This window comes from Erinaceus europaeus, chromosome 14 (genome assembly GCF_950295315.1).
Source record: "Erinaceus europaeus chromosome 14, mEriEur2.1, whole genome shotgun sequence".
NCBI classification, from domain to species: Eukaryota; Metazoa; Chordata; class Mammalia; order Eulipotyphla; family Erinaceidae; genus Erinaceus; species Erinaceus europaeus.
The window spans coordinates 31,308,159-31,331,775 of NC_080175.1; the positions used below are offsets into that span (position 1 = coordinate 31,308,159).

The window sequence follows — 23,617 nt, forward strand, 5'->3', positions numbered from 1 at the left end:
TTTTGCAATCAAAATGTTTTGCTTCCATATTCAGAGAAAAAAAATTTTTTTTTCTAAAATTTTCAACACATTTAAGCAAAAACAGAGTGTAATAGGAAGCAGGTATCTTCTGTGCAGGAAACCACAATAACAAGATTTTCTGTCTTTAAAAGTCCAGAATAGCCAAGAACCATAAAATAAGTGCCCCTTTTTGGTTTGGCTCTGTTTCCTGCAGTCTATAAATTATTTATAATCATCCACAACTGATATATCTCTCTCTCTCCTTCTCTCCCTCTCTCCCTCTCTCCCTCTCTCCCTCTTTGAATTTCAGCCACAACTATGTCCGTGGGTCCATTACACTTTTTATCATCAATCTGCACAGATCAAGAAAGAAAATCAAACTGGCTGGGACTCTTAGGGACAAGCTCGTCCACCAGTATCTGCTGCAGCCCTATGGACAGGAAGGCCTGAAGTCCAGGTAAGTGCCAACCTTAAATTAATTTAGGAGCAAGTGCAGCAAAATCTGGGGTCACCCTTTTGCTGAAGACTCCAAGATCACTACTGATTTACTCAGAAGCCCAGGGGGATAGTCATGGGACTGCTGCTGACTACCACTGGGGCACTGGTCAAGCTCTTCCTTGTCTCTAAGCTTGGATTCCTCAACAATAAAGTCAAATGGTGGACAAAATGTTTCTCAGCAAGGACACTATAGGGGCCCAGGCAAGACAGTTTATTTTCAGCTATTGAGGATCCTTGACTTCTGCCCACTGAATGCTAATAGACAACAAAAATCACCAGTGGTTGAAAACCATATCTTCCCAAATTAACATTCTATATAATGTTTGTCATCATCCACAAAACCTCATGAAGCTTAGAAGAAGGAGCAATGAGTATAAGGTCAGAAGTTCAGAGGTTGGGGGGTGGGGAATACCATAATGGTTATGTAAAGAGACTCATGCTGGAGGCTCCAGGGTCCCAAGTTCATTCCTTCACACCATCATAAACCAGAATTGAACAGCACTCTGGAAAAAGAAGAAAGAAAAAGAAAAAGTTTAGAGATTAAGAGTCAATTGCCTCTAAATTTGACACATTACCACTCGATCTCAATGTTCTAATCTTTAAATTAGGAGAAAAATTGTAAGTTGCAGACTCTGTGATCATTTCAAACTTTATAAATAGATAATGGGGAGTGTGGGGGGACTTGGGTGGTGGTGCACCTGGTTAAATGCACATGTTAACAATGTGCAGAGACCTATGTTTATGTCCCCAGTCCCCACCTGCAGGGAGAAAGCTTTTCAAGTGGTGAAGCAGTGCTGCAGGTGTCTCTCTCCCTCTCTGTCTCCCTCTTTCTCTCAATTTTTGGCTGCCTCTATCTAATAAATAAATAAAGGTAATTAAAAAATAGATAATCAATGAGAGTCCCAACTTCCTTCAGATTCTGCTAGTGAAAATTAGCATCATTAATTTCTACCAACAGAAATCAGCTCTAGGCCATCATGAGAATGGCCTGGTAAATGACAAGGCCACCCTCATTCCCTGAGCAAGGCCTCCCAGGCAGGGTATGGGATGCTGTGCAGACTGAGAACATTCCCAATCCATTTTTTAATGTTTACCAAGTTTAACAAAGCTGTAAACTTGGAGCAGGTGGCTTGCACTCCCACGGCTGCCCACAACTATTTGTGCCATAATTGTTCACTGTTTCACAGCAACCTTGGTGGCTTGCATTTGGCTTCCAACTGTATGTGCAATGGGAAGAAAACACAAGCTGGGAAGTCACTTACTGAATCTCTTCAGCCCACCCTAGATCTGCATTTTTGGTCTTGGGTTCACATACTGGCTCTTTATTATTTTTTTTCTGGCAACATGTATATTGCATCTATTTTCTTTCTTTTTGATCCTGCTCAGATCAGCAGAACTTTTTTTTTTTTTTTGAGTATTTTATTCCCTTTATCTCCCAGTAATCCTTGACTGGTGTGCCAGGTTCCTGGTCTTCATTCTAGGCAAGATGCCTGGTCCTGATCCACACTTTACTAAATAACCATGCCACAGAAAATCCTTTAATCCTTATCCTTGATTTCAGTTTCCTCATCTGAAAAATTCAAGGACTACTGTATATTTGGTAAGGTCTTACCATCCTAAAATTTTTACACGGATCTTATTTTCTGACCTCATAAATACATTTATGTCTCCCACTGCCATTGAGCAATGACCTGCCAAGTGTTCCTGGCAGAGGAGTTGACCCTTCAGCAGTTATTGTGCTAGTTCAGGATCCTCTGGAGCCAAAGAGACTAGGTGCTGAGTCTGCCTAATGTCAGAAAGCTGGGGTGTACCATGAGAAAGAATTACCAAAGCCGTAGTCAGAGGGTCAAAATACTAGTCATACTCTGCCACCTGATAGCTGTGTGTCCTTAGTCAAGTTACATAGTCAATTTCCTCATCTGTGAAATTTTCATGCTTACAGGAGTAAGAGAGGAAATCTATGTAAAGCCCCTGACACACGGTATATGATGAGTAAATGTCATTTCCTTACTTTTCCTCAACTCAGAGCTTTAGCCAGTTGGGGAAGAAAAGAGTAACACTGTTACCCTAAGAATATTCTTCAAAGGTAGACTCATAATTTTAAGATAATGTTTTTTTTATTTTTAAGATGATGTTTTTATAAGACATGTATTAGAAATTATGATAAGAAGACATGGTAAGACTTCCCTAAGGCACAGTAATGAAACATGAGTTCCATCCCTTCTTTGCACTTGATCCCCTACTAGCCAAAGGATTAGTTTTTCTTATACTGTTTATTCAGCTATCACTCCTGCCTTCAGAAATTGCTCTCCTGGTGTTTGAACCTGGCCACACCTTGACTCCATCCTACATCTACAAATTCTTAAGAATAACTACAGTGGCCTAGCAAAATAAATTACTTATATAAAATGCTGCTTTGGTGTGTGTGTGTGTGTGTGTGTGTGTGTGTGTGTGTGTGTGTGTGTGTGTGTGTGTTGTGTGTGTGTGTGTGTGAGACCCAGGTTTGAGCCTGGCCTCCAAACTATTGAAGGAAGCTTCAGTGCTGTGGTCTCTTTCAGTCTTTATCTCTGCCTCTGTCTAAAAGGCAAATTGGCCAAAGTGATTCTCACTGGCTATCATTATGCTGCATGGGTCACCTTTGCTGTCTTGTGCCTCTCCTTGTCAACATATTGGTGAGGAGTTGTGCTGTGGCTTTATCGAGAATGTCAGAGAGGGACAGGGAATAGAGAGTTCCATTATATTAAGCTCCTAAGAAGGAATTTGGTAAGACCTACTAACAAATATCATAGAACCAGCAGAAGAGGGAACTGGAAACTGAACGCCTGGGTCTGAATTCAATCAGCACCCCTTAGTGTATGACCAACTCCAATTCCCATACTTGTTAGATGGTACTGTTGTTTTGAGAATCAAACAAAAACTTCTAAAAAGGTAAATTTCACACACCATGTTAGTGTAAACATAAATGCAGACATATACATATGACTTTACATATTTTGCACTAACGTGTTTAGAACTAAAAGTCAAGAAAATTGGATTCTAGTCATAGTCCCACCACTTCTTCACTGTGGAACTTTGGACCCTTTATTCACTTCTGTAAGACTGTTCCTTTTCTGTAACTACTGCTAATTTAGTGCATATTTAGATCTCAGTGGCTCTCAGCTTGTGTTATGCCATCCTGGACTATACGTTGCTGGGCAGAGACCACCAGGCACATAGTTTGATGTCTTATCCAGCAGTCTGCTCAGCAACTACTAAATTATAGCAAGAGTCCTCAGTAGTTCTGGAATGAGGGTCCCACAGGAAGGGTGTGGTTTCATTGCAACAGACTTTGCAGGAGAGGATGAAAGGAAATGCTAGGAAATGATTTCAGCCTTTGGTTGTCTCCTTCTCTCTTTTATAACCCTCTTGGGCCAGATTTCATGTTCTGTGTCTACTAATTCCTTGCTGCTGCCTGGAGCCATGTTTGCTCAAAAGAATGGAAAGTTCTGGGAACTGAAGAACCTATAATCACCCTTCTCTGAAGGAAATATAAGATACAGATCAAGTCATCCCTAGGCATTCTGGCCTGCAGATTCAGGACTACAGAGATACTGGCAAACTTTCATTTGTTGAGAATCTAGGGTATCTCTATCTCTCAGAAGTTTTTTTTTTATTTTTATTTTACATTTGTTTATTTTCCCTTTTGTTGCCCTTGTTTTTTATTGTTGTTGTAGTTATTATTGTTGTTGTTATTGATGTCAACATTGTTAGATAGGATAGAGAGAAATGGAGAGAGGAGGGGAAGACAGAGAGGGGAGAGAAAGATAGACACCTGCAGACCTGCTTCATGACCTGTGAAGCGACTCCCCTGCAGGTGGGGAGCCAGGGGTTTGAACTGGGATCACTCTCAGAAGTTTTAGTAGGGCTGAAATACTTGAAATTAACAAAAGGGTATCTGCATGTGAACTGGTAGCTCAGATTGGTCAGATATGGCACAGGAAGCACCACTGGGGATATACTAATCAGGCATCCAAGTCTACAGGGAAGGGTTATCTGCCCTTATGAGTGAGTGATCTAATCATAAGATTCACCACTCAAGTTCATCCTCTTATTGAAAAGAGAGAGTTCTCAATCTAGAAGCCAGACAAGAGATAAGTGGGCTATACCATACAGGATAGAAGAAGGAAATTTTCTAGAAAGCAGCAGTGTGTACAAGAGGAGTAATTATGTATTTGGAATATATTTTTCAAATTTATATTTCATATAGACATATTAATATTCTTCTAAGGGGTGGGTAAAGATAGCATGATGGTTATGCAAAGAGACTCTCATGCCTGAGACTCCAAAGTCCTAGGTTCAATCCCCGAAACCACCATAAGCCAGAGTTGGCAGGGCTCTTGTAAAAATAAATAAATAAAATAAAAATAAAAATTCTTCTAGGAATAGTTACATAAAATGAGAACATTTAGCTCAGAGAAGAAAACTAATGTAAGTTATAAGGACTTTCTTCAGATAGTCAAAGGACTGCTAAGTAAAAGAAAACAAATTTGGCTTAGAAACTTTCAAAGCTCACACAACCAGGAAGTTCAATAAAAAAATTTTTAAAAGAAAATTTTCACCTCTAAATGGGCTTATTTTCCAAAGACTTGTCTGGTCTGATCAAGGACAGAATAGGCTTTCCTGGAAGTAGCCTACTTATCAGAATGAGAGGCTCTCCCAGAGCTGCTGTAGGACTTGCCACTCAATGGGAGGCTGTGGGCAAAGATTTCCACTTCCCATTAAACTCTAACATTCAGGTTTTCTTTTCTTTTTGTCCCCTGTCTCTCCACTCCTTCTTTACTCTTAGAGCCTGTTGGCTTTATGGTCACCAGCAAAGTAGCCTCCTCAAGTCACTAAAAAGCCACACAGAGAGGCTGTGCTACTAGAGAGGCAGTGATATTGGTCTTGATTTCCCTTAGAAACCTTCCAGCTAATTGTTCCACTTCTGTCCTTAACTTCTTGACTTTCTGGGAGGAAGACTATCCATTCATATTCAAAACAACAGTCATTCTCATTCTGGGTAAGTCACATAAAGGAGAAATGCCTTCTGCCATCACAAATCAGCTACCTCAATACTGTCAGTTCTACCTAGGACAGAAAAATCCTTGATGTCTTTCAACTAACGGAGAAATAACATAAAGTTGGGCCAAACAAGGCAACTAAGATAAATAAATAAATAAATAAATAAATAAGAAGACCCACTTTTTTATTTTTCTTTTCTTTTTTTTTTTAGAAAAACAAAAAACAAAAAACCAAGAGCAGGTGTTTGGTCAGATCCCAGCATTCTTCCCAATGTGTTTTCTTCAATTCCATTTAGAAAGAAAACTATCCAAAAAGTAGAAAAGAAGGAAACAACTTTCATCACATGGTCTGCTCAGTTCTCAAACACTGACCTGAGGGAACCAGCAGATGCTAAGAATCCTGGGGTAGAATGACATTTTGAGGTTTATTCCCCTGCCCTCAGAGAGTCTATGGTTAAGCCATCTGGACCAGTAGATATGCTGCATTTAAAGACTTCAAGTGAAAGAGTGCCCATGGTTTCAATTCTGTCTAAACACTTAACTTCATAACAGCCCTAGGGGCCATTATACTTGTGGGATTTTATAGAATAAAAAAAAAGAAACAAACAAACAAAGAAACAAAGGGAGAAAAAAAAGAAGAACCATAACAGCCATTATCTTGTCTGCCATCTAAACAGCAGGAGGCAAGCAGAGCAACTTCTGCATCCTTCTTGTTTTAGAAATTAAATAACTTAGTCATAGAGCACTAAGTATCTTATTTAAGAGTTATGTTGCTATTAAGTGGAAGAAAAAGAAGGTTCCTGACCTCACCTGATCTTCAGTTCAGTACAATTCCTTCAACACTATACTACCTCAGAAGTCCAGCAATATAAAGTTGCAATTATATATTAGCAGATATATAATATATCTGGACTTTACCCCACTACTGGGTTCATTTCATTTTGTGATAGCTATATAATGAATCTATTTGAACAACTATTTGGTTAATCAACAACATTCTCACCTTTAGGTTAATTAATCCCAGTCCCCATTAAATTTTCTTCTCAAGCACTAATTTTACATCCTTAAAATGTCTACTGAGCATTTTTTCAGGTTCTGTTTCCTAGTCACTGAATTTTAGTAAAAACAAATTGTTTTACCACCAAAGTAGAGGAACTCTTTCTGTTTCTTCTATGCTCTTCTGAAACAAATGAATTATGAAATACCAGAAGTGACAACAAATTGATGTCATTGAAGGTCTTTAAAAGTCAATTTCAACATAATTCTGACCCCACCCAGAATCCCAAGTAGATAAATTAGAGAAAAGTCTGAATGTAAAGCTGAATGTGAATGACTTACTTCAAATAATCTCTTCATTTTCTAATACCAGGTGATATCATCACCTGGCCTTCAAGAGCTATTTAATGTGAGGTATTTGGGGGAAGGACTTGGAGGTTTCTGCTCTCAAAGTGTTTATCTCTATTATTTGGGGTTTTTTTGTTTTGTTTTGTTTTTTTTACCAGAACACTGCTCAGTTCTGGTTTATGGTGGTGCTGGGGATTGAACCTGGGACCTCAGAGTCTCAGTCTTGAAAGGCTTTTGCATAACCATTATGCTGTCTCCCCAGCCCTCATCTCTGTTATTTGAAAGAAACAACTAGCAGAAAGCAGCCTGTTAGTGGTACCCCAAGAGGAGATCACAGGATTTCTGCTTTGAGGCTAATGAGTTCCAAACTAAATGTCTACATTTTATATCTGCACAAGCCTCTCCTTCAGCTGTGATTTTTCTTTTCTTTAAGTTTTTAAAAATATTTATTCATTTTTTTCCCTTTTGTTGCCCTTGTTTTTTATTGTTGTTGTTATTTATGTCACCATTGTTAGATAGGACAGAGAGAGAAATGGAGAGAGGAGGGGAAGACAGAGAGGGGAGAGAAAGATAGACACCTGCAGACCTGCTTCACTGGTTGTGAAGTGACTCCCCTGCAGCTGGGGAGCCGGGGGCTTGAACCAGAATCTTTAAGCCGGTCCTTGCGCTTTGCGCCACGTGCACTTAACCCGCTGTGCTACCGCCTGACTCCCAAGTTGTGATTTTCGTATTACAGTAAGATTCTCAGCTGCTGTGCTATGAACCAGAGTTCCCATCTTTTCCTTTTCTTCTTCAACATACTGCTTATTTTCTTCCAACCTTCTGGGACATAACTTTTTAAAATTTCATCCTTATTAAATCTTATATAAAGGAAAAGCATTGGCATCTAACTACGTGCTTTTAAAGAGATATCATTTGATGTTAGTTAAACAGATTGATCCTGAAAACACTCAAGTAGATCTCAGGTGCTAAACTTCAAAAACATCTTCATGTGCCTATATGAATAGACCACATTATGATATTCTAGCTCCAGATTTGGAGTTTAGGTAGGCTGTGGTTCTTTGTATTTTGTTTTTGTTTTTATCAGAGCACTGCTCAACTCTGGTTTATGATGGTGCTGGGGATTAAATCTGGGAGCTGAGAGCCTCAGGCATGAAAGTCATTTGCATAACTATTATACTGTCTTCCCAACCCACTTAGCTATTGTTTAAGGAACTGACTACCTGACCCACCTCCATGGAGGTAACTGGAAGTAGCACATTTACTTCTGACCATGAGAAATTCTGGTAAAAAAAAAAAAAAAATGAATAAAACCTTAATCTTAAGAATATTAAGGGACTGGAAAAATAGCTCACTTGTTTAGTGTGTTACTTTGCCACCTGCCCAACTCAGGGTCAAGTCCAGTCCTCACTTCATTGAAGGAAGTGACTGGTTTCTTTGCCTCTCCTCTGCCTCTTTTTCTCTATATGAAAACAAACAAACAAAACAAAAACAGTCATCTAGAGTCCCAGATCAGTGAAACCCTAGAGATGACAAATAAAATAAAATAAAATAAATACTATACTTAGACTTCTCACTCTCAGAAAAAGAACTTGAAGACCAATTTTCTTGTCTCAACATACACAAAAATATTTAAGTATTAAAGTTTCTTACTGCTAATATTAGTTGATACTTGGAATTGGATTTTTTTTGTTTGTTTTGTTTTTAACTTTGGTCAACCCTGAAGGTTTCCATTATCTTCAGTTGGCTGCGGTCATTTAAGTTACTTCCTTTTTAAATAAACCACTCAGTGAAAGTTCTGAAGTTATTAAAAGATGACTTTACAGAGAAAATTTTTCAAATCACTCTTAAAGATCAGTAAACTTCTTCTCTCGCATCCCTTATAGAAAACCTGTCACCTTCTTTTTAATAAGACTTTTCATCTCCTGAGATGGCTCACTCTAGGATTGTGTGAATGATCCTTCTTCTACCTATATAAAGGTCTTTCCTTTCCATTTCTAACCTTGACTTAGGAGTCTTGAGCACATCTGTATCTTCTTTATAACATTTTTTTCAATATGTTTCCCCTTAGAATTCTAACCTCCAAGCTAAACACTCTCAACTCCTTCATTCATTCCTCAAGTGGCCTGGTTTCTAGATTACTCTATATTCTTTTCATCTTAGAATCCACTGAGGTATAAAACCTTGTCTCATATAATGAAATGTTCAATTTTCTTACTCAGACAAGCTTAGTTGTAGAGGTCTAAGAATAAGTAAGTAATGTGAACATTTTATTACAATTACCTTGCCAATACAAAGCATATTTAAAAAATATGTTCCAGGGTGGGGGTAGACAGCATAATGGTTATACAAACAGACTCTCATCCCTGAGGCTCCAAAGTCCCATGTTCAATCCCCTGCACCACCATAAACCAGAGCTGATCAGTGCTCTGGTTAAAAAAAAAAAAGAATGTTCCATCTTAATAATGAAAAAATAACATTCTGATTTTAATTTGTATTTTTGAATATTAGTAAGGTTGAAATTTTTATGCATATTAGAAATGCATCACTTTTATGAATGTCTGTGTCCTTGATTCATTTTTCTATTGGGATATTATCTGTTTTAAGTTTGTAAATTTTTCTAACATTGGGGTAAATTTCCCCTTTGCTACCTATTACATGTCCTGACACACTTTCTCTGGCATTTCATTTGCCACATTTCCAAGAACTTCATTTTGGGGACATTACCATGACATGCTTTTTGTATAGTTATGTCCATTTGCTTTTTGCTTTGTGTTTTTTTCCCTTTTCACTTATCTATGTATTTATATTCCTAAAATCAAATAAGCATATATCTTCATATTCTTTTAGTTTTATAGTCATGTCTATAATGCATTTGGAATATGTTTTGATGTGCTGTAGACAGTAAATAACATTAATACTTGTGTTATTCAAGCAGGGGATATCTGAGAAAACCTGTTCACTCATACAGACCTAGTTCTGATTTTAAAATGTCATCAAAAGAAAAGGGGGTGGAGGGAGATAAGGATTGAAAGTTACCTGGAAAGAATAACCCTACTGGTGCATCCACATCATCTTCAGTCCTTTGGAAAGACTACACGAAGCCTCCCAGAAGGAAAGATAAGCCTCCCAGGCTGAGAGCTCTGGATGGCAAGAGATTGAGGAGATTTATGAGCTGATGGAGAGTGAACAGGGAAGTGGTCCTCACTCTAACCAGAAACATGCAATTCAAGGTTGCATTTCAAGAACTTTGAAGTATACTCTACAAAAGTAGATTAAAATATATAAATATGCAAAGTCATGAGCAATACTTCAGGTTCTGAGTCAATCTGTAGGGAAAAAAAAGAGAAGTAAATCTATAGAGAAATGGACCTTACATATCTTTAGTTAATGTAACCTTATTCATTGAAACTTAGAGGAATTTGAATTCTTTAAATGAATGAAGGAGTTTTATGATTCGGAGACATCAAATTGTATCTGTAACCAATGTACACTGAGTTATAAAAATAAACCATTACATATACAGAAGTATGTGGACAATTTGAGAGTACTGAATGATATACTTAGTTCCTGGTTGCTTAGGAGAGAGTGAAATGCCTTTTGTCTGTAGTTAGTTCTCTGTAATATAGCCTAAGTTCTAAGAGAAATCTAAATGACTTCATAGAACCTGCCCTTCAAGAAAACCCATTCTTTTTTTTTTTTTTTTAAGATTTTATTTATTAGTGAGAAAGATGGGTGGAGAGAGAGAACCAGACATCACTCTGGTACATGTGCTGCCGGGGATTGAACTCGGGACCTCATGCTTGAGAATCCAATGCTTTATCCATTGTGCCACCTCCCAGACCACAAACCACATTCTTTTTATTGTTAAAGAAACATAGATTTTTGTGACTACTTCATTTGAATCAGTTGTGAATTCACCAGGAAGACACTACACACACTTTTCCCTGGCACACAGTGAGGACATACTCAGCTCACCAGTGTATATACTAGAGGGAAAAGACAACCTGAGGTATCCCTGTTGAAACAGCAGAGACTCTCTCCCTTTAGACTGCTTAGCAAAACCTAGCCTCTGGAAAGTCCACATCTTCAACTCATGTGGCTTCTTGACATGGTGTTCCTAAAGAGAAAGAAAAGCTCATTTTATTTAAAATGAATTTAGAATGTAATGGTTAGAGAGTTATTTGATTCCCTGCCATGCATATGCTAATCGTCCTTCAACCTGGTACTCAACTGTGCCTGCCCTTTAGTTCACCTGGGGAACTTACAGAACCCCAGTACCCAAGCTGCATCCCAGACCAATTCAACAAAAAAAATCTCTGGGCTGGGACCCAAATACCAATACTTTTTAAAGCTCCCCAGGTGATTCAAATATGTAGCCAACGTTAAAAAACTTTGGTCCTGTAGAAAATGTTGGGACCAGATCCCAGGTGATCTGCATCTTTGATTTTACCCAGATTCTATTCTTCTTTGAGGCACTGAGCCATTTTGCTAAAGGTGTGAACATGCCATGAGCCTCTGGGAGTTCTCTGTGGCTGCACAGAAGGATGTACACAGCTCCCCAAAGGTCTTATTGTTTGTTTTGTTTTAACTCCCAGTTTATTAATATACAGATCGATATGCAGGTTTGAGTTTCATAAAATGCTTTTATATTCTGTGGTTACTTTACATGTTCAACCAAGATGTTTCAGATCCAAGGTTTTTGCTGCTGTTTTCAGAGAGGTTTTTATTTGTTCTTAGGTCCAGAGTAGATTTTTTAAATTTATTTTTTACTAGTGATCTAATATTGACAAAACTGTAAGACAATAGGGGTATAATTTCATACAGTTCCCACCATCAGACTTGTATGTCCCCATTCCCCCACTGAAAACTGCATTAGTTCTCCCAAGGTCACTGATGTGGGCTAATTCTATAACCATATATATATATATATATATTATATATGTATTCCCATTTTTTTCAACGGGCCTGACTTCACTTCCTTTTTATGTATCTCTACACCTATTACTACTTCCAGGTGTCTTTACTTTTTTCCTCTTCACTCTCAGATAAGAGAAACAGTATAGATCCAGAGTATATTTTCTTCCAGCTGATTCCCAGCAGCTGGAATCTCTTCACAACTGCCCATCAATGCTGTGGTCTCCCTTCTCTACCTCCATTTACTTAGTGACTGTCATTGCAGGCAGTGATGTCCACCCCATCCCAGATGAAGCCCTGGTAAATGAGCACTTAGGGATAAAGCTAATACGTTGCAAGCAGTTGATTATATAGACTGAGGGGCAGGCAAGCAGAATATATAGGCAGTTCTGGTGGAATGAGAAAAAATGGATTTGTCTGTTCCCTCCTCCACACTCTCCAGAGGCTGTGTTTTAGGGGTTGAGAGCCAGGAGAGCTAACAGCGGAAGGCATGTCCCTTGCCATGCTCAGCCTATATCCAAGCACCAGCACCACAGGGAAGTGCCATGGCAGCAGGGAAAGCTATAGTGCTACAGTGTCTTTCCCTGTATCTTTCTGCCTGGATGGAAAAGGCAGTCCAGGAGTGATGAAACAGAGTACATAGGAGACCTTGGCTTATGAGAGAAAGGAAAAGGGGAGGGGAGGGGAGGGGAGAGGGAGAGGAGGGGAGGGGAGGAGAGAGGGAGGGAGGGGAGGAGAGAAAGAGGGGAGGAGATGGGGAGGGGAGGAGAGAGGGGAGGGGAGGAGAGAGGGAGGGGCGAGGGAGGGGAGGGGATGGGAGGAAAGAGGGAGGGGAGGGGAGGGGAGGAGAGAGGGAGGGGAGGGGAGGAGAGAGGGAGGGGAGGGGAGGAGAGGGAGGTGAGGGGGAGGAGAGGTGAGGGGGAGGAGAGGGGGGAGGAGAGGGAGGTGGAGGAGAGGGGGGAGGAGAGGAATGGGAGGGGAGAAGAGGAGAGGGAGGGGAGGAGAGGGAGGGGAAGGGGAGGAGAGGTGAGGGGGAGGAGAGGGAGGAGGAGAGGAGAGGGAAGGGAGGAGAGGAGAGGGAGGGGAGGAGGAGGAGAGGGGAGGGGGAGGAGAGGGGGGAGGAGAGGGAGGGGAGGAGAGAAGAGGGAGGTGAGGGGGAGGAGAAGGGGAGGAGAGGGAGGGGAGGAGAGGAGAGGGAGGTGAGGGGGAGGAGAGGGGAGGGGGAGGAGAAGGGGAGGAGAGGGAGGGGAGGGGAGGAGAGGGAGGTGAGGGGGAGGAGAGGGGAGGGGGAGGAGAAGGGGAGGAGAGGGAGGGGAGGGGAGGAGAGGGAGGTGAGGGGGAGGAGAGGGGAGGGGGAGGAGAAGGGGAGGAGAGGGAGGGGAGGGGAGGAGAGGGAGGTGAGGGGGAGGAGAGGGGAGGGGGAGGAGAGGGGAGGAGAGGGAGGGGAGGGGAGGAGAGGAGAAGGAGGTGAGGGGGAGGAGGGGGAAGGGAAGGGAAGGGAAGGGAAGGGAAGGGAAGGGAAGGGAAGGGAAGGGAAGGGAAGGGAAGGGAAGGGAAGGGAAGGGAAGGGAAGGGAAGGGAAGGGAAGATCATTTCTGGGAGTTCTGGAGGCTGAAGGCCAGTAGGCAAGGAACAGAGAGGATTGGCCACATTCTGTGAAATATTGGAGGGAAGGTGGATTAAGGCATTTGAGATAAGCTCACATAAGGTTCAGAGGTACTGAAATTGAAGGTCCATTTTGCCTTTGCTAGATTTAGGAGGGTTGGTAAATCATCTCACAAAACCGGAATATATTGGATGGTCAGACTGCAAAAGACCTTCAAATCCAGACTAAGAAGCTTGACTTTTTCTCTTTGTGTAATATGCTAATTATAATATGTCTAACCACATATTTATATGTTTCTGTGTTTTTCTGTCTTGCTGAGTTCTGTATCTTTCACAATTGAATTTGTACAATATATAAGCAGTAGGAATATAAGTACAATCCTTACATCCTACATGTAGTTGTTGGAGATCATAGCACTGGTTCTTTACAATGGGAAGGAAACAGTTTTAACCACATATTGGAGTCTCCATAGTTTTTATAGCTGGTTCTGATTGTGTCCTGTGGTTTGAGTATTATATGCCTATGACATGGAGCTTTTGAGAAGGTCACAGAATCAAAATTTCTTCTTAAACTGCCCCCAGATGATGATGCCTTCATCTGTTGGAAGTTAACAGTATCAATATAAATTCAGGTTCCTTAACTGGGTTCTCATCTCATCTGCCAAATGTGCTAAGTTATGTTAAACCATTAGAAGCACATGGTAGAATCCCATTATGACTTGGACCATTATTCCCCAGACTTGGATAGAAAACAAATCAAATTATGACCCCAGAACTGCAAAACGGAAAAGTCTAGATCCCTGACAACTTGCCTATAAAATCTCCCAGCTCAGCTTGTATGAAGAAGTCTGTTGCTTTCTCTGCTCAGTAACACAGAAGCTAAATTGGAACTCCTCACGATTTCAGAATAACCCTAAAAAATACAACTGAAAATGATAAAATCAATCTCAAAGTGTCTCAGTGGCCAGAAACTTCATATCTATATGGGCCTGTGGAAGGGTGCGGGGTAGAAGGATGTGGGGTGGAAAGATGCCAGGGAACAGGAAACTTTCACCTCCATCTTTGTATGTTTGTTTCATAGTCCCCCTCTTGAACAACAGAGGAGGGCTGAAATGTTCACGTGACCCATAGGAACCCCTAGAGAAATAGACTAAGCAGAATCCAGCAAACATTTATTTGGAATTCTTTTTTTTTTTTTTTTTGCCTTCAGGGTTGTCGCTGGGCTTGATGCCTGCACTAGGAATCCACTGCTCCTGGAGGCCATCCCCTCCCCCATTTTGTTGCCCTTGTTGTTGCTGTTATTGTTACTGTAGTTACTGGACAATACAAGAGAGAAATGAGAGAAGAGGGGAAGACAGAGAGGGGCAGAAAAAGCCAAACACCTGCAGACCTGTTTTACTGCTTGTGAAAGGAACCCCCTGCAGGTGGGGAAGGAGGGGGCTGGAACCCGGATCTTTAAGTGGTCCTTGCACTTAGGTCCTTGCGCTTAATCCGCTGTGCTACCACCTAGGCCCTCATTTGAAATTCTATATAAAGACAAGCAGATAGTTCACTGAATGCTAGTGGGAATTAAGAAGGAAAACCAGTCCTTCTGCAGGGACTGGATAAAACAGCTGAGGAGGACATGCTGTTGATTTAAGGGGTTCACAGATAAGGCCACAAGGAGGAGAAAAGGGTGGGCTTTTTGACAGTCTGCCAGCAATCCCACCATCCTTCGTGACCCCTAAGGAGTAGCTGCCCCAGAGTGGGCCTGGAGCTTCCTACAGCTGTTGTTCCAGCTGGGTTTAGGGACCAGGGACATTAGCCTGTGACCGCTGTTCCCCAGCAGGGTAGAGGTCACTCAGGGCCATTTCAAAGCAACTTCCTCCCTAAGCTACCCCTGGTGCAGACCTCTCCTGAGAAAGGATGGCAGGCCTTTTAGTCTTCAGGCAGAACCCCTCCCGCGCTAACCCGCTGCTGTCCTGAAGATAGGCAGGACAGCTGCACAGACTAGCCTCCTCACCTCCAGACTGAGCCACGCAGCCTCCAAGCAGCTCAGGGACTCCGGGCTGCAAAGCGCACACAGGTGCGCCTACGCGGTGACCCGGGGACGCGAGAGCCAGGCGCCCAGGGGCGCGGGCGCCGCTAGCCTGCACCTGCGCGGGCTCTCCCAGAGTCCTGACTGGGAAGCCAGCACCCCCGGCAGGGATCCCAGCCCCGCTTCGCACATTTCCTTAATATTAGCCACATTCCAGGCGGGCCCCTTGCCAAGTGAACCGCAGTGGGTTTTGTTGGGATTTGATTGATCCTGTGGTTTGTTTCTCCTGGAGGCCAAATACAGGGCATTTCTCTGGCTCTGGTGTCCCGGGACTGGAGTTCAGGTTGTGGGGGCCTGTGCAAGCGCCCCCGGCTTCCTGGAAGCCAAGACCGCGCTCCAGCCTCTTTGAGCAAGACAAGAGTGACCTCTAGTGGGGCGTGGGGACGCACACTGCAACTGGGTGTGCGGGTGATTGGCATACATTCATTCTTCCTATTGCATCTTCCTCCTTCCCAACACGCCATTCTTTCTCTCTCCCTCTCCCTCTCCCTCTCCCTCTCCCTCTCCCTCTCCCACTCCCTCTCTCCCTAAAAATCTAAAAATCCAGAAACAAGACCAAAGCGGAATGATGACATATCTGGACCATCATATGTCACACTTAGAATCTGGACTTAAGTCCCTTACCTTTCAGTCCAGTACCTTCTAGGCTACTGTTCATCCTTCCATATGCTTCTACCCAAACTTATTTAGCACCTACTGTGCAAGTTGCTGGGCAGGCGAGTGGAGGCTGAATGGGGCAGAGGAATGTTCTTCTGGTCCTTCTGGTCTAGTGGAGAGACTGACAAGAGATCAACAATCCCAACACCATGTGGCGAGGACTGAGTAATGTGAGGGCATTTTGGTGGGGCACAAAACCCTGAACTGAAGGACAGGAAAAGTTAGACAGGAAAAGGAAACTGGAAGGGAGTGGGGAGGGAAATGGTAGGATTATGGAAAAAAAAAAAAAGTGCCAAACAGAGAATACAACGTGGGCAAAAGCTATTGAAAGAGGAGAGACTATAACTCAAGAGAGTGCATGACAGAATGAAAGAGCTGAGGAAGTAGGTGAAAGGATTTACCTGTCTGTCTTGTAAGGGTCTGTACAGTGTTCTAAAATCACCATGGAACCACCAAACATTTATTTACATCTGTAAGTGGTATGATTAGATTTCTAGTTCTATAAGATCACTCTAAATGCAACATCAGACTCTGCTTCAGGCTACTTGTTAGGTTGTAGACAAGCCACCTGAAAAAACATTCAAGCAATTAATTAGGATTGTTCTAGATTTTTTATAGGTGGAGAAACCCAGGATACAAAAAGGCAAATCACTTTCTCAAAGTGACCGGAGTAGAATTTACCTCACACAGGTTTCACCTGACTGTTTACCAAAGTCCTCCTGGGGCCAGTAAACTATCAAGACTGGTGAAAGGCATGCTCATTACACTTGCATCCCTGGAACTTCAAAACCAGTTTAAAAATCTTGCTTTGACACTATTAGCAAAAACCTTGAGAAGACTTGGAGACCAAAGACTGCAAACGAATTGGGGGAGGGGCTTGACTGCACTCAGGAGCTCCCATGAAGACCTGGAGACCAGAAGGCTTGACTTCAAATTGACTTCTGAATTCCACTTCAGCTAGTTACACACACACACACCACACACCACACACACACACACACACACACACACACACACACACACACACACACAGTTGCAGAGTAACTCAGGCTTTGTAAAAACAGATGATGATGAAATGCAGTTGTCCTAATATTTGGCTAATTTCAATTCTCTTAGCAGCAGAGGCATGCTAGGGAATTAAGAGAAACATGGGCCTGGTTCATTTAACCTTTGGCTTAAAAAGTCATGGGCCAGTAAGGAGATCCCAAATGTGATGAAAAGATGATAAGATGATATTTTTAAAACTGGAAGAAACATGATCCTTGTGAGTGCCATCTGGAATTAAGATCACCATGAAGTAGTAGAAAGAGGTGTCAGGAGGCCTGACTTTAAAACTGAACTGAGCCACCTTTTGACTTTGTGTCCTTTTACAGGCCACTTAGCTCTCTGACCTCATCCCAACAGTAAAGTTGAAATAATAATAGTAATACTTGCCCTGTGTATTTCCCAGGGCTCTTAAGCAATCACAAGGGAAGTTGAATGGGACTATGGTCAAGGGCATCAGTAGAAATCTCAGCTCTACCAATACTAGACAGGTGTGATGGGTACATTTTAGCTCCTGCTAAATTTCCTCATCTACAACATAGAAAGGCAGACACCTGGGGTACGAGCGGTAGCACACCAGGTCAAGTGCATAGTATGAAGTGTAAGAATACAAGTTCCAGCCCCTGGCTCCCCACCTGCAGGGGGGGCAGGGGAATCACTTCACAAGCAGTAAAACAGGTCTGCAGGTGTCTGTCTTTCTCTCCCCCACCCCTCTCTTCCCCATCTCTCTCAATTTCTCTCTGTCCTGTCAAATAAAATGGGGAAAATGGCTGCCAAATTCATAGTGCCAACACCGAGCCCCAGCGATAACCCTGGAGGCATAAATAAATAAATAAATAAATAAATAAAAGGCTAACGCCCACCACAGCTGATCATTATAAGGACTAAATGCAACTGTCAAAGTAAATCATAGCAAAGTATCTTTTGCATAGACAAAGTGTTTAGTAATTGCTGATCTTTACATGTTTGCAAACTTATAAGTTGTTCAGTCCATAAATGTGAAAGATGATTGTAATAGTATACAACTTCACTGGGTAACAGGATAACTATTACAAGAAAAAAAATGTAAGCAGGAGAAATAAAATGGTGGTGATAAAACACAGTTTATCTTTCTAATGAAGTAACTGTAGATAAGGACATTTGAGAACTTGAGGTCTAACAGAATTAACTTGTACTAGCTTAGCTAAGAGATGGTCATATAGATCTTTTTTTTTTTTTTTTTTTAGGATGAAAAACACTAGCAGTGATCAATAGCCTCATGTCAGCTGGGGATAAGGTATCTAGTGAGTGGCTGTGAAAATCAGCGATAATTCAGTTCTTATCTAACATCTCCCAAGAACTACTGAGAGCAAGAGTAATTGGCACATTAATGAAATCTGTAAGGACACTCAGCAAGCCTCCAGGGAGCCTCCCTAGAGCTGGAGAAGCTCAGCCAGAAACACCAGAAACAATGCAAAAGAGCCTCAAAAGTTCTTCATTTGTTCAGAAAAATAGTTCACCCCTACTCTATGCCAGACAGCTTGTTAATAACCAAGGATATAAGAACAGAAGACTCCCTCCCTTCCCAAGCTCAGAGCTCAGTGAGGGATAGGACAAGCAAATCACAATTCAGTGAGGTAGTCATAGTGCATTTGGGGTATAAGAGAGCCTAAAGATGGGACTCTCTGCACTGGGATTCCAGAAGGTTCCTCAGAGCAGGTAATGCTTGAATAAGCTCTGAAAGACCCATATTTAACTGACTGACAGAAGAGGAAGTAGGCTGTGTTCTAGATGGACCCAGAAACAGAAGTGCAAGTTACTGAATTCGGTTGTGCTGGAACACAGCCGCCGCCCTGTTTGAGTAAGAGGGTTACTCTGCAATGGTAACCCACGTCATGACCCTCCTACACTAGAGCAATTTTCCCTTTTCAAATCTCTTTCTTGAAGACAAGAATAAAAAAGCATAGGATGCCTCCATGCTTCCCATAATATCTGTGAAGAATTTTATAAGCTGCGTTTGTATTTGTGTCTTGTAACAGTGTTTGATGGTATTTGCATTTTTTTTTAAAAAGTTTCCAGTGGGCAGGATAGATAGCATAATGGTTATGCAAAGAGACTTTCATGCCTGAGGCTCCAAAGTCCCAGGTTCAATTCCTCCACACCACCATAAGCCAGAGCTGAATAGTGCTCTGGTAAAAAAGAAAAAAATAGTTTCCTGTTGTTTTTAATGGACGTATGCATATTAGCCCCAATAGTATTGCTTACCTTTTCAGTTGAGAAATATGTGACTCCTCTTTGCTAGTTTTTCATTGTAAAGCAGTCTTTGTTCTTGCATATATTAATGGTGTCCTTACAGTAGCCTGCCCCCATCCCCAGAGGTCTGTGAGCCAGTCTGCCCTGGAGGGAGGAGTGCTAGACATGTGGGAGAAGTAGCTAGAGCTAGACTTCATTGTCAGCATTGAAATGGAAGGGGTGAATGTGGAGGTAATGGAGAGTTTGAAACAGTGATACCGGCAAATATCTCTGTGGACAATGCAGCAAATAAAGGCGAGAGGGGTGAGGAGATGAGGCAACTTCTGGACAGAAATAGCAAGCATGAATGTAGAGAAAGATGATTTGAAAAATATTAAAAGTCAAATTGATTGGATTTAGTCACTCCAGGCATGGGAATGAGGGGGGTATCTCAGATGACTCCCAGCTTTCTCATATACATGTGAGAAAGACAGATAGAGATGGAGAAATTGTGAAGAAAAGGGAAGACAGCAAGGGAGAGAGACAGAGACATCTGTTTCACTACTTCACAACTTTTGAAGCTTTTCCCCCTGCAAGTGGGGACCGGAAGCTTTACCCTGGGTCCTTGAGCATTATAACATGTGCACTCAACCAGGTGGTTTACCAAGTCCCCTTCTCAGCTCACCTTGTTTTCTTTTTTTTAATCTATTTTTAATGTTTTCATTTATTCGTTTATTTTCCCTTTTGTTGCCCTTGTTGTTTTTTATTGTTGTTGCTGTTGTTATTGATGTCGTCATTGTTAGAGAAGACAGAGAGAAATGGAGAGAGGAGGGGAAGACAGAGAGGGGGAGAGAAAGACAGACACCTGCAGACCTGCTTCACAGCCTGTGAAGCGACTCCCCTGCAGGTGGGGAGCCGAGGGCTTGAACCGGGATCCTTACGCCGGTCCTTGAGCTTTGCTCCACCTGCGCTTAACCCGCTGCGCCACCGCCCGACTCCCATTTTCCTTTTTTAAGAGGGAGGGAGGAGGGAACACAGCAACAAAGCTTTCTTCAATATCGTGGAGGCCAGATTCAAACCTGGGTCACGCACATGGTAAAGCAGCATAGTATACAGGTGAGCTATTTCACCTGCCTGACTTTCAGCTTTCTGGTTTATATCATGAAATAAAAGGTAGCACCAGAGCAAATATAAAAAAGCAGAGATAGGAACAAAGTCCAAGAAGACGTTTACTTTGAATATAGTGATTTTGAAGTTCTCACAGGACAGGGTTGGAAGCATCTAGGCCAGAGATACAGGTTGAGAAGCACCAGCAGCAATTGGTGGGTGTGGGTAACAGTGGGTGTGGTGGAGCCTGTGCTGTGGGAAGAAAAGTGGCCCAAAGACCAAGCACCGGGAGCACTGGCATCTAGAAGGAAGACAGAAAGGAACAATCCTCCTCAAAAGGAAGTATCTAGAAATAAAGAAGGAAAGCAGAGAGAAGACAAAAGTAACAAAGGGAAAAGAGCTTTTTGAAAGGAGCCAGGAAGTCTGTCAGTGCCACACAGCAGTCAAGTACAGGGGCCAGATGTATATCTACCCAGAAGAGCAGTGAGAACAAGAACCACAAAAACATCACCTCCCACTTACCTGAGTATGGTTTCAAAGTGCTGTATTAGCTTTCATTTAATTTCACCCTTTACATTCTATATAGCATTCTCACAGAGGCAAAATTAGCAAAGAGCAAGGTTAAGAGATTTTTAAAAATTCAAGATTTTTCTAGACTAAATGTATCATTTTTCATTTACTACCTGTAATATAAATAATCTAGTCTCACTGTCTCAGCACTAGCATTTGCTACTGTCTCTAATTGTCTTTTATCTTAGTTGTTTTAGTAGCTGTGTACTTACACCTCATGGCTTAAAATTTCATCTCCTCACTGATTAATGACAGAGAGCATCTTTTCATATGGTTGTCATCTTATTTGTATTTGTCTGTTGAAATACCTCTTCATGCATTTCATTCATTTTCTAAATAAATATTATTTTGATTTTGAATAAAAAGAGAGAGAGAGAGAGATTTGTCAAAGTCATTTAGCATTTAACTGGGCTTCAGGAATAGAAGACCAGTTGAGAGTATCTATGGACAATGAAACAATACATAAACTTAAGATGATTTCAGGAATGTCTCCACTAACTCACTTCTTTCATGATTTTATTTGTCAGAGTGGAGAAGTGACATAGTCTGCTGTTGTTTTGAAGGGGCAACGAGACACCTCCCAATCCCCCCTTTTCTAATTGAAGACTAAGTTTTTATGTGTAATATAAATTTATCAGATGCTTCCATTTAAACAATACAGTTAAATTAGAGGTAAGTTAGGCACTTGTGATCACAATTCACCTATCCCTCTTGCTTTTATTCTTCCCATGTCCCAGCAGGTCTGCTCTATTATTTACCTACACCTGATTAATTTCTTAACCAACCAATAAGGAAGTCAGAATGGGGCCTGTTCTGAAAAAACTGTTTCTACCTCTAAGAAGGACCTTTGAAGGTTTTCCAGTACAGAAGTGACATGAATTTGATTATGCTCTGGGGAAAATGATTAATACTATTGATCTTGTACTTGACAGTGCATCTTTCTGATTGTTGTATATTTACAGCCCCCTGCAACAAAATAATGAAGACCTGGCTGGGTAGCTGTTTTGTTTACATTTGCCCCCTCTCCTCACCCTGCCCTCCACTCCAGTGAGTAGGCTTGTTTTCACCAGAAAGAGCCATTGAAATTCAGAGCCAAAGCTCCCTGAATACTTGATGAGGTGTTGCTCTTCAGGTCTCCACCCCTTTGCGGCCAGAGGACCCCTAGCTCACCATGCTGGAGTTCTCTGCTCTCTTCCATTCCCCAGTCTTACCACCAGAAGTGACAGAGCTGCCCCTGAGGCCTGTGGAATCTGGACCAGGCCCAAACTTAGCCACATGGGGTCAGGCCCTGAGCTGCTTCTCTGACTAGCTCTCCCTTGGGAGCAATTTGCAATGCACTTATCTCTAGGAATCCACTGCTGTGTCAGGCATAGGTCTGTGGTCTGTTATCTCTCTCTCTCTGTAAACCTGTCTATCATTCACAGCACAGAAGGAACACTAACCAAAGACCTCTGTCAGTCCCCAGTGTTTTTGTTCTCTGCACGACTCAGAGCTATCATTATGGTGTTATCACATGGGAGGATGGCAAGGTCCAGAAAAAGCTGTAAGGATACAATACTGATTTCCTCAGGGTGACTTACTTGCCTTCCTCCCAGCTGGGAACCTGGTTCTGGCATTTTATACTGACCAAAAAATACAGCTTCAGTCTGGGTTCACTCCACAGTAAGGACCAGTTGAGAAATTCTCTGGATTGTGTACCAGATCAAGGACGCGTGATGAGCATTCGTTTTCCTCGGTGTGTTATTATGCATGTGGCGCTCTTTTCAGGGCTAAAGCTGATTGTAATACAGAAAGAACGAAAGCAAGAAGGGTAGGTGAATTGTGATCAGAACTGCCTACTTTATCTCCTATTTAACTGTACTGACTAAATGGAAAGATCTATTACACGTTACTTATGAGCACTCATTCTTAAATTAGAAAAGGTGGGACTGTGAGATATCTCTTTGCTTCTTCAGAACAACTCTAGATCCTGTCACTACTCTGTAAAATAAATTAATGAAAGAAATGTATTAAGTAGAAAATTCCTGCAATCATTTCAAGTCTAAGCATCATTTCATAGGTGTTAACACTCTTCAGGTAGGAAAGACAAAGTGATTTGCTGGTATGACATTTTTAAATAGCCATAAGGCACTTTTCAGCTTCAGCATCACAGAAACTTTTCACTTGTCTAAAAGATGTGTCTGTGGAACTCCACTACCTGTGTTCCAGACCCTGCCTCCCAGAGTTCTAAGCTGCACTGCCTTGGGCAAGTCACTCAACCAATCTACGCAGAAAGGGGGATAAAACATCCGCTTTCTCAGACTGTCATTAAACTAAGGAGCCTAAGTGAGGACTTGGGCACAGTAAGTGTAATTGGCATTAGCTGTGGGGCCAGGTGGAGGCACACATGGTTGAGTACACTTGAGACCATGCTCAAGGAGCCAGGTTCAAGCCCCTGGTCCCCACATACAGTGGGGAGCTTCATGAACAATGGAGCAGGCTGCGGTCTCTCTCCCTCTCTATCCCTTTTCTCTCAATTTCTCTCTGTCTTATCAAATAAAATAAAGAA

At 41.9% G+C, this 23,617-nt stretch overlaps 1 protein-coding gene across 2 annotated transcripts in view; it reads left to right on the plus strand.

Moving 5' to 3' along the window:
• Positions 1 to 23,617, plus strand: part of HPSE2 (heparanase 2 (inactive)) — a 707,067-nt gene that overhangs the window by 680,662 nt on the left and 2,788 nt on the right. For both annotated transcript variants that reach the window (XM_060171512.1, XM_060171513.1), the window contains one exon: positions 311 to 457. In XM_060171512.1, coding sequence (XP_060027495.1) covers positions 311 to 457 — 147 coding nt within the window. The remainder of the gene's footprint in view (positions 1 to 310; positions 458 to 23,617) is intronic.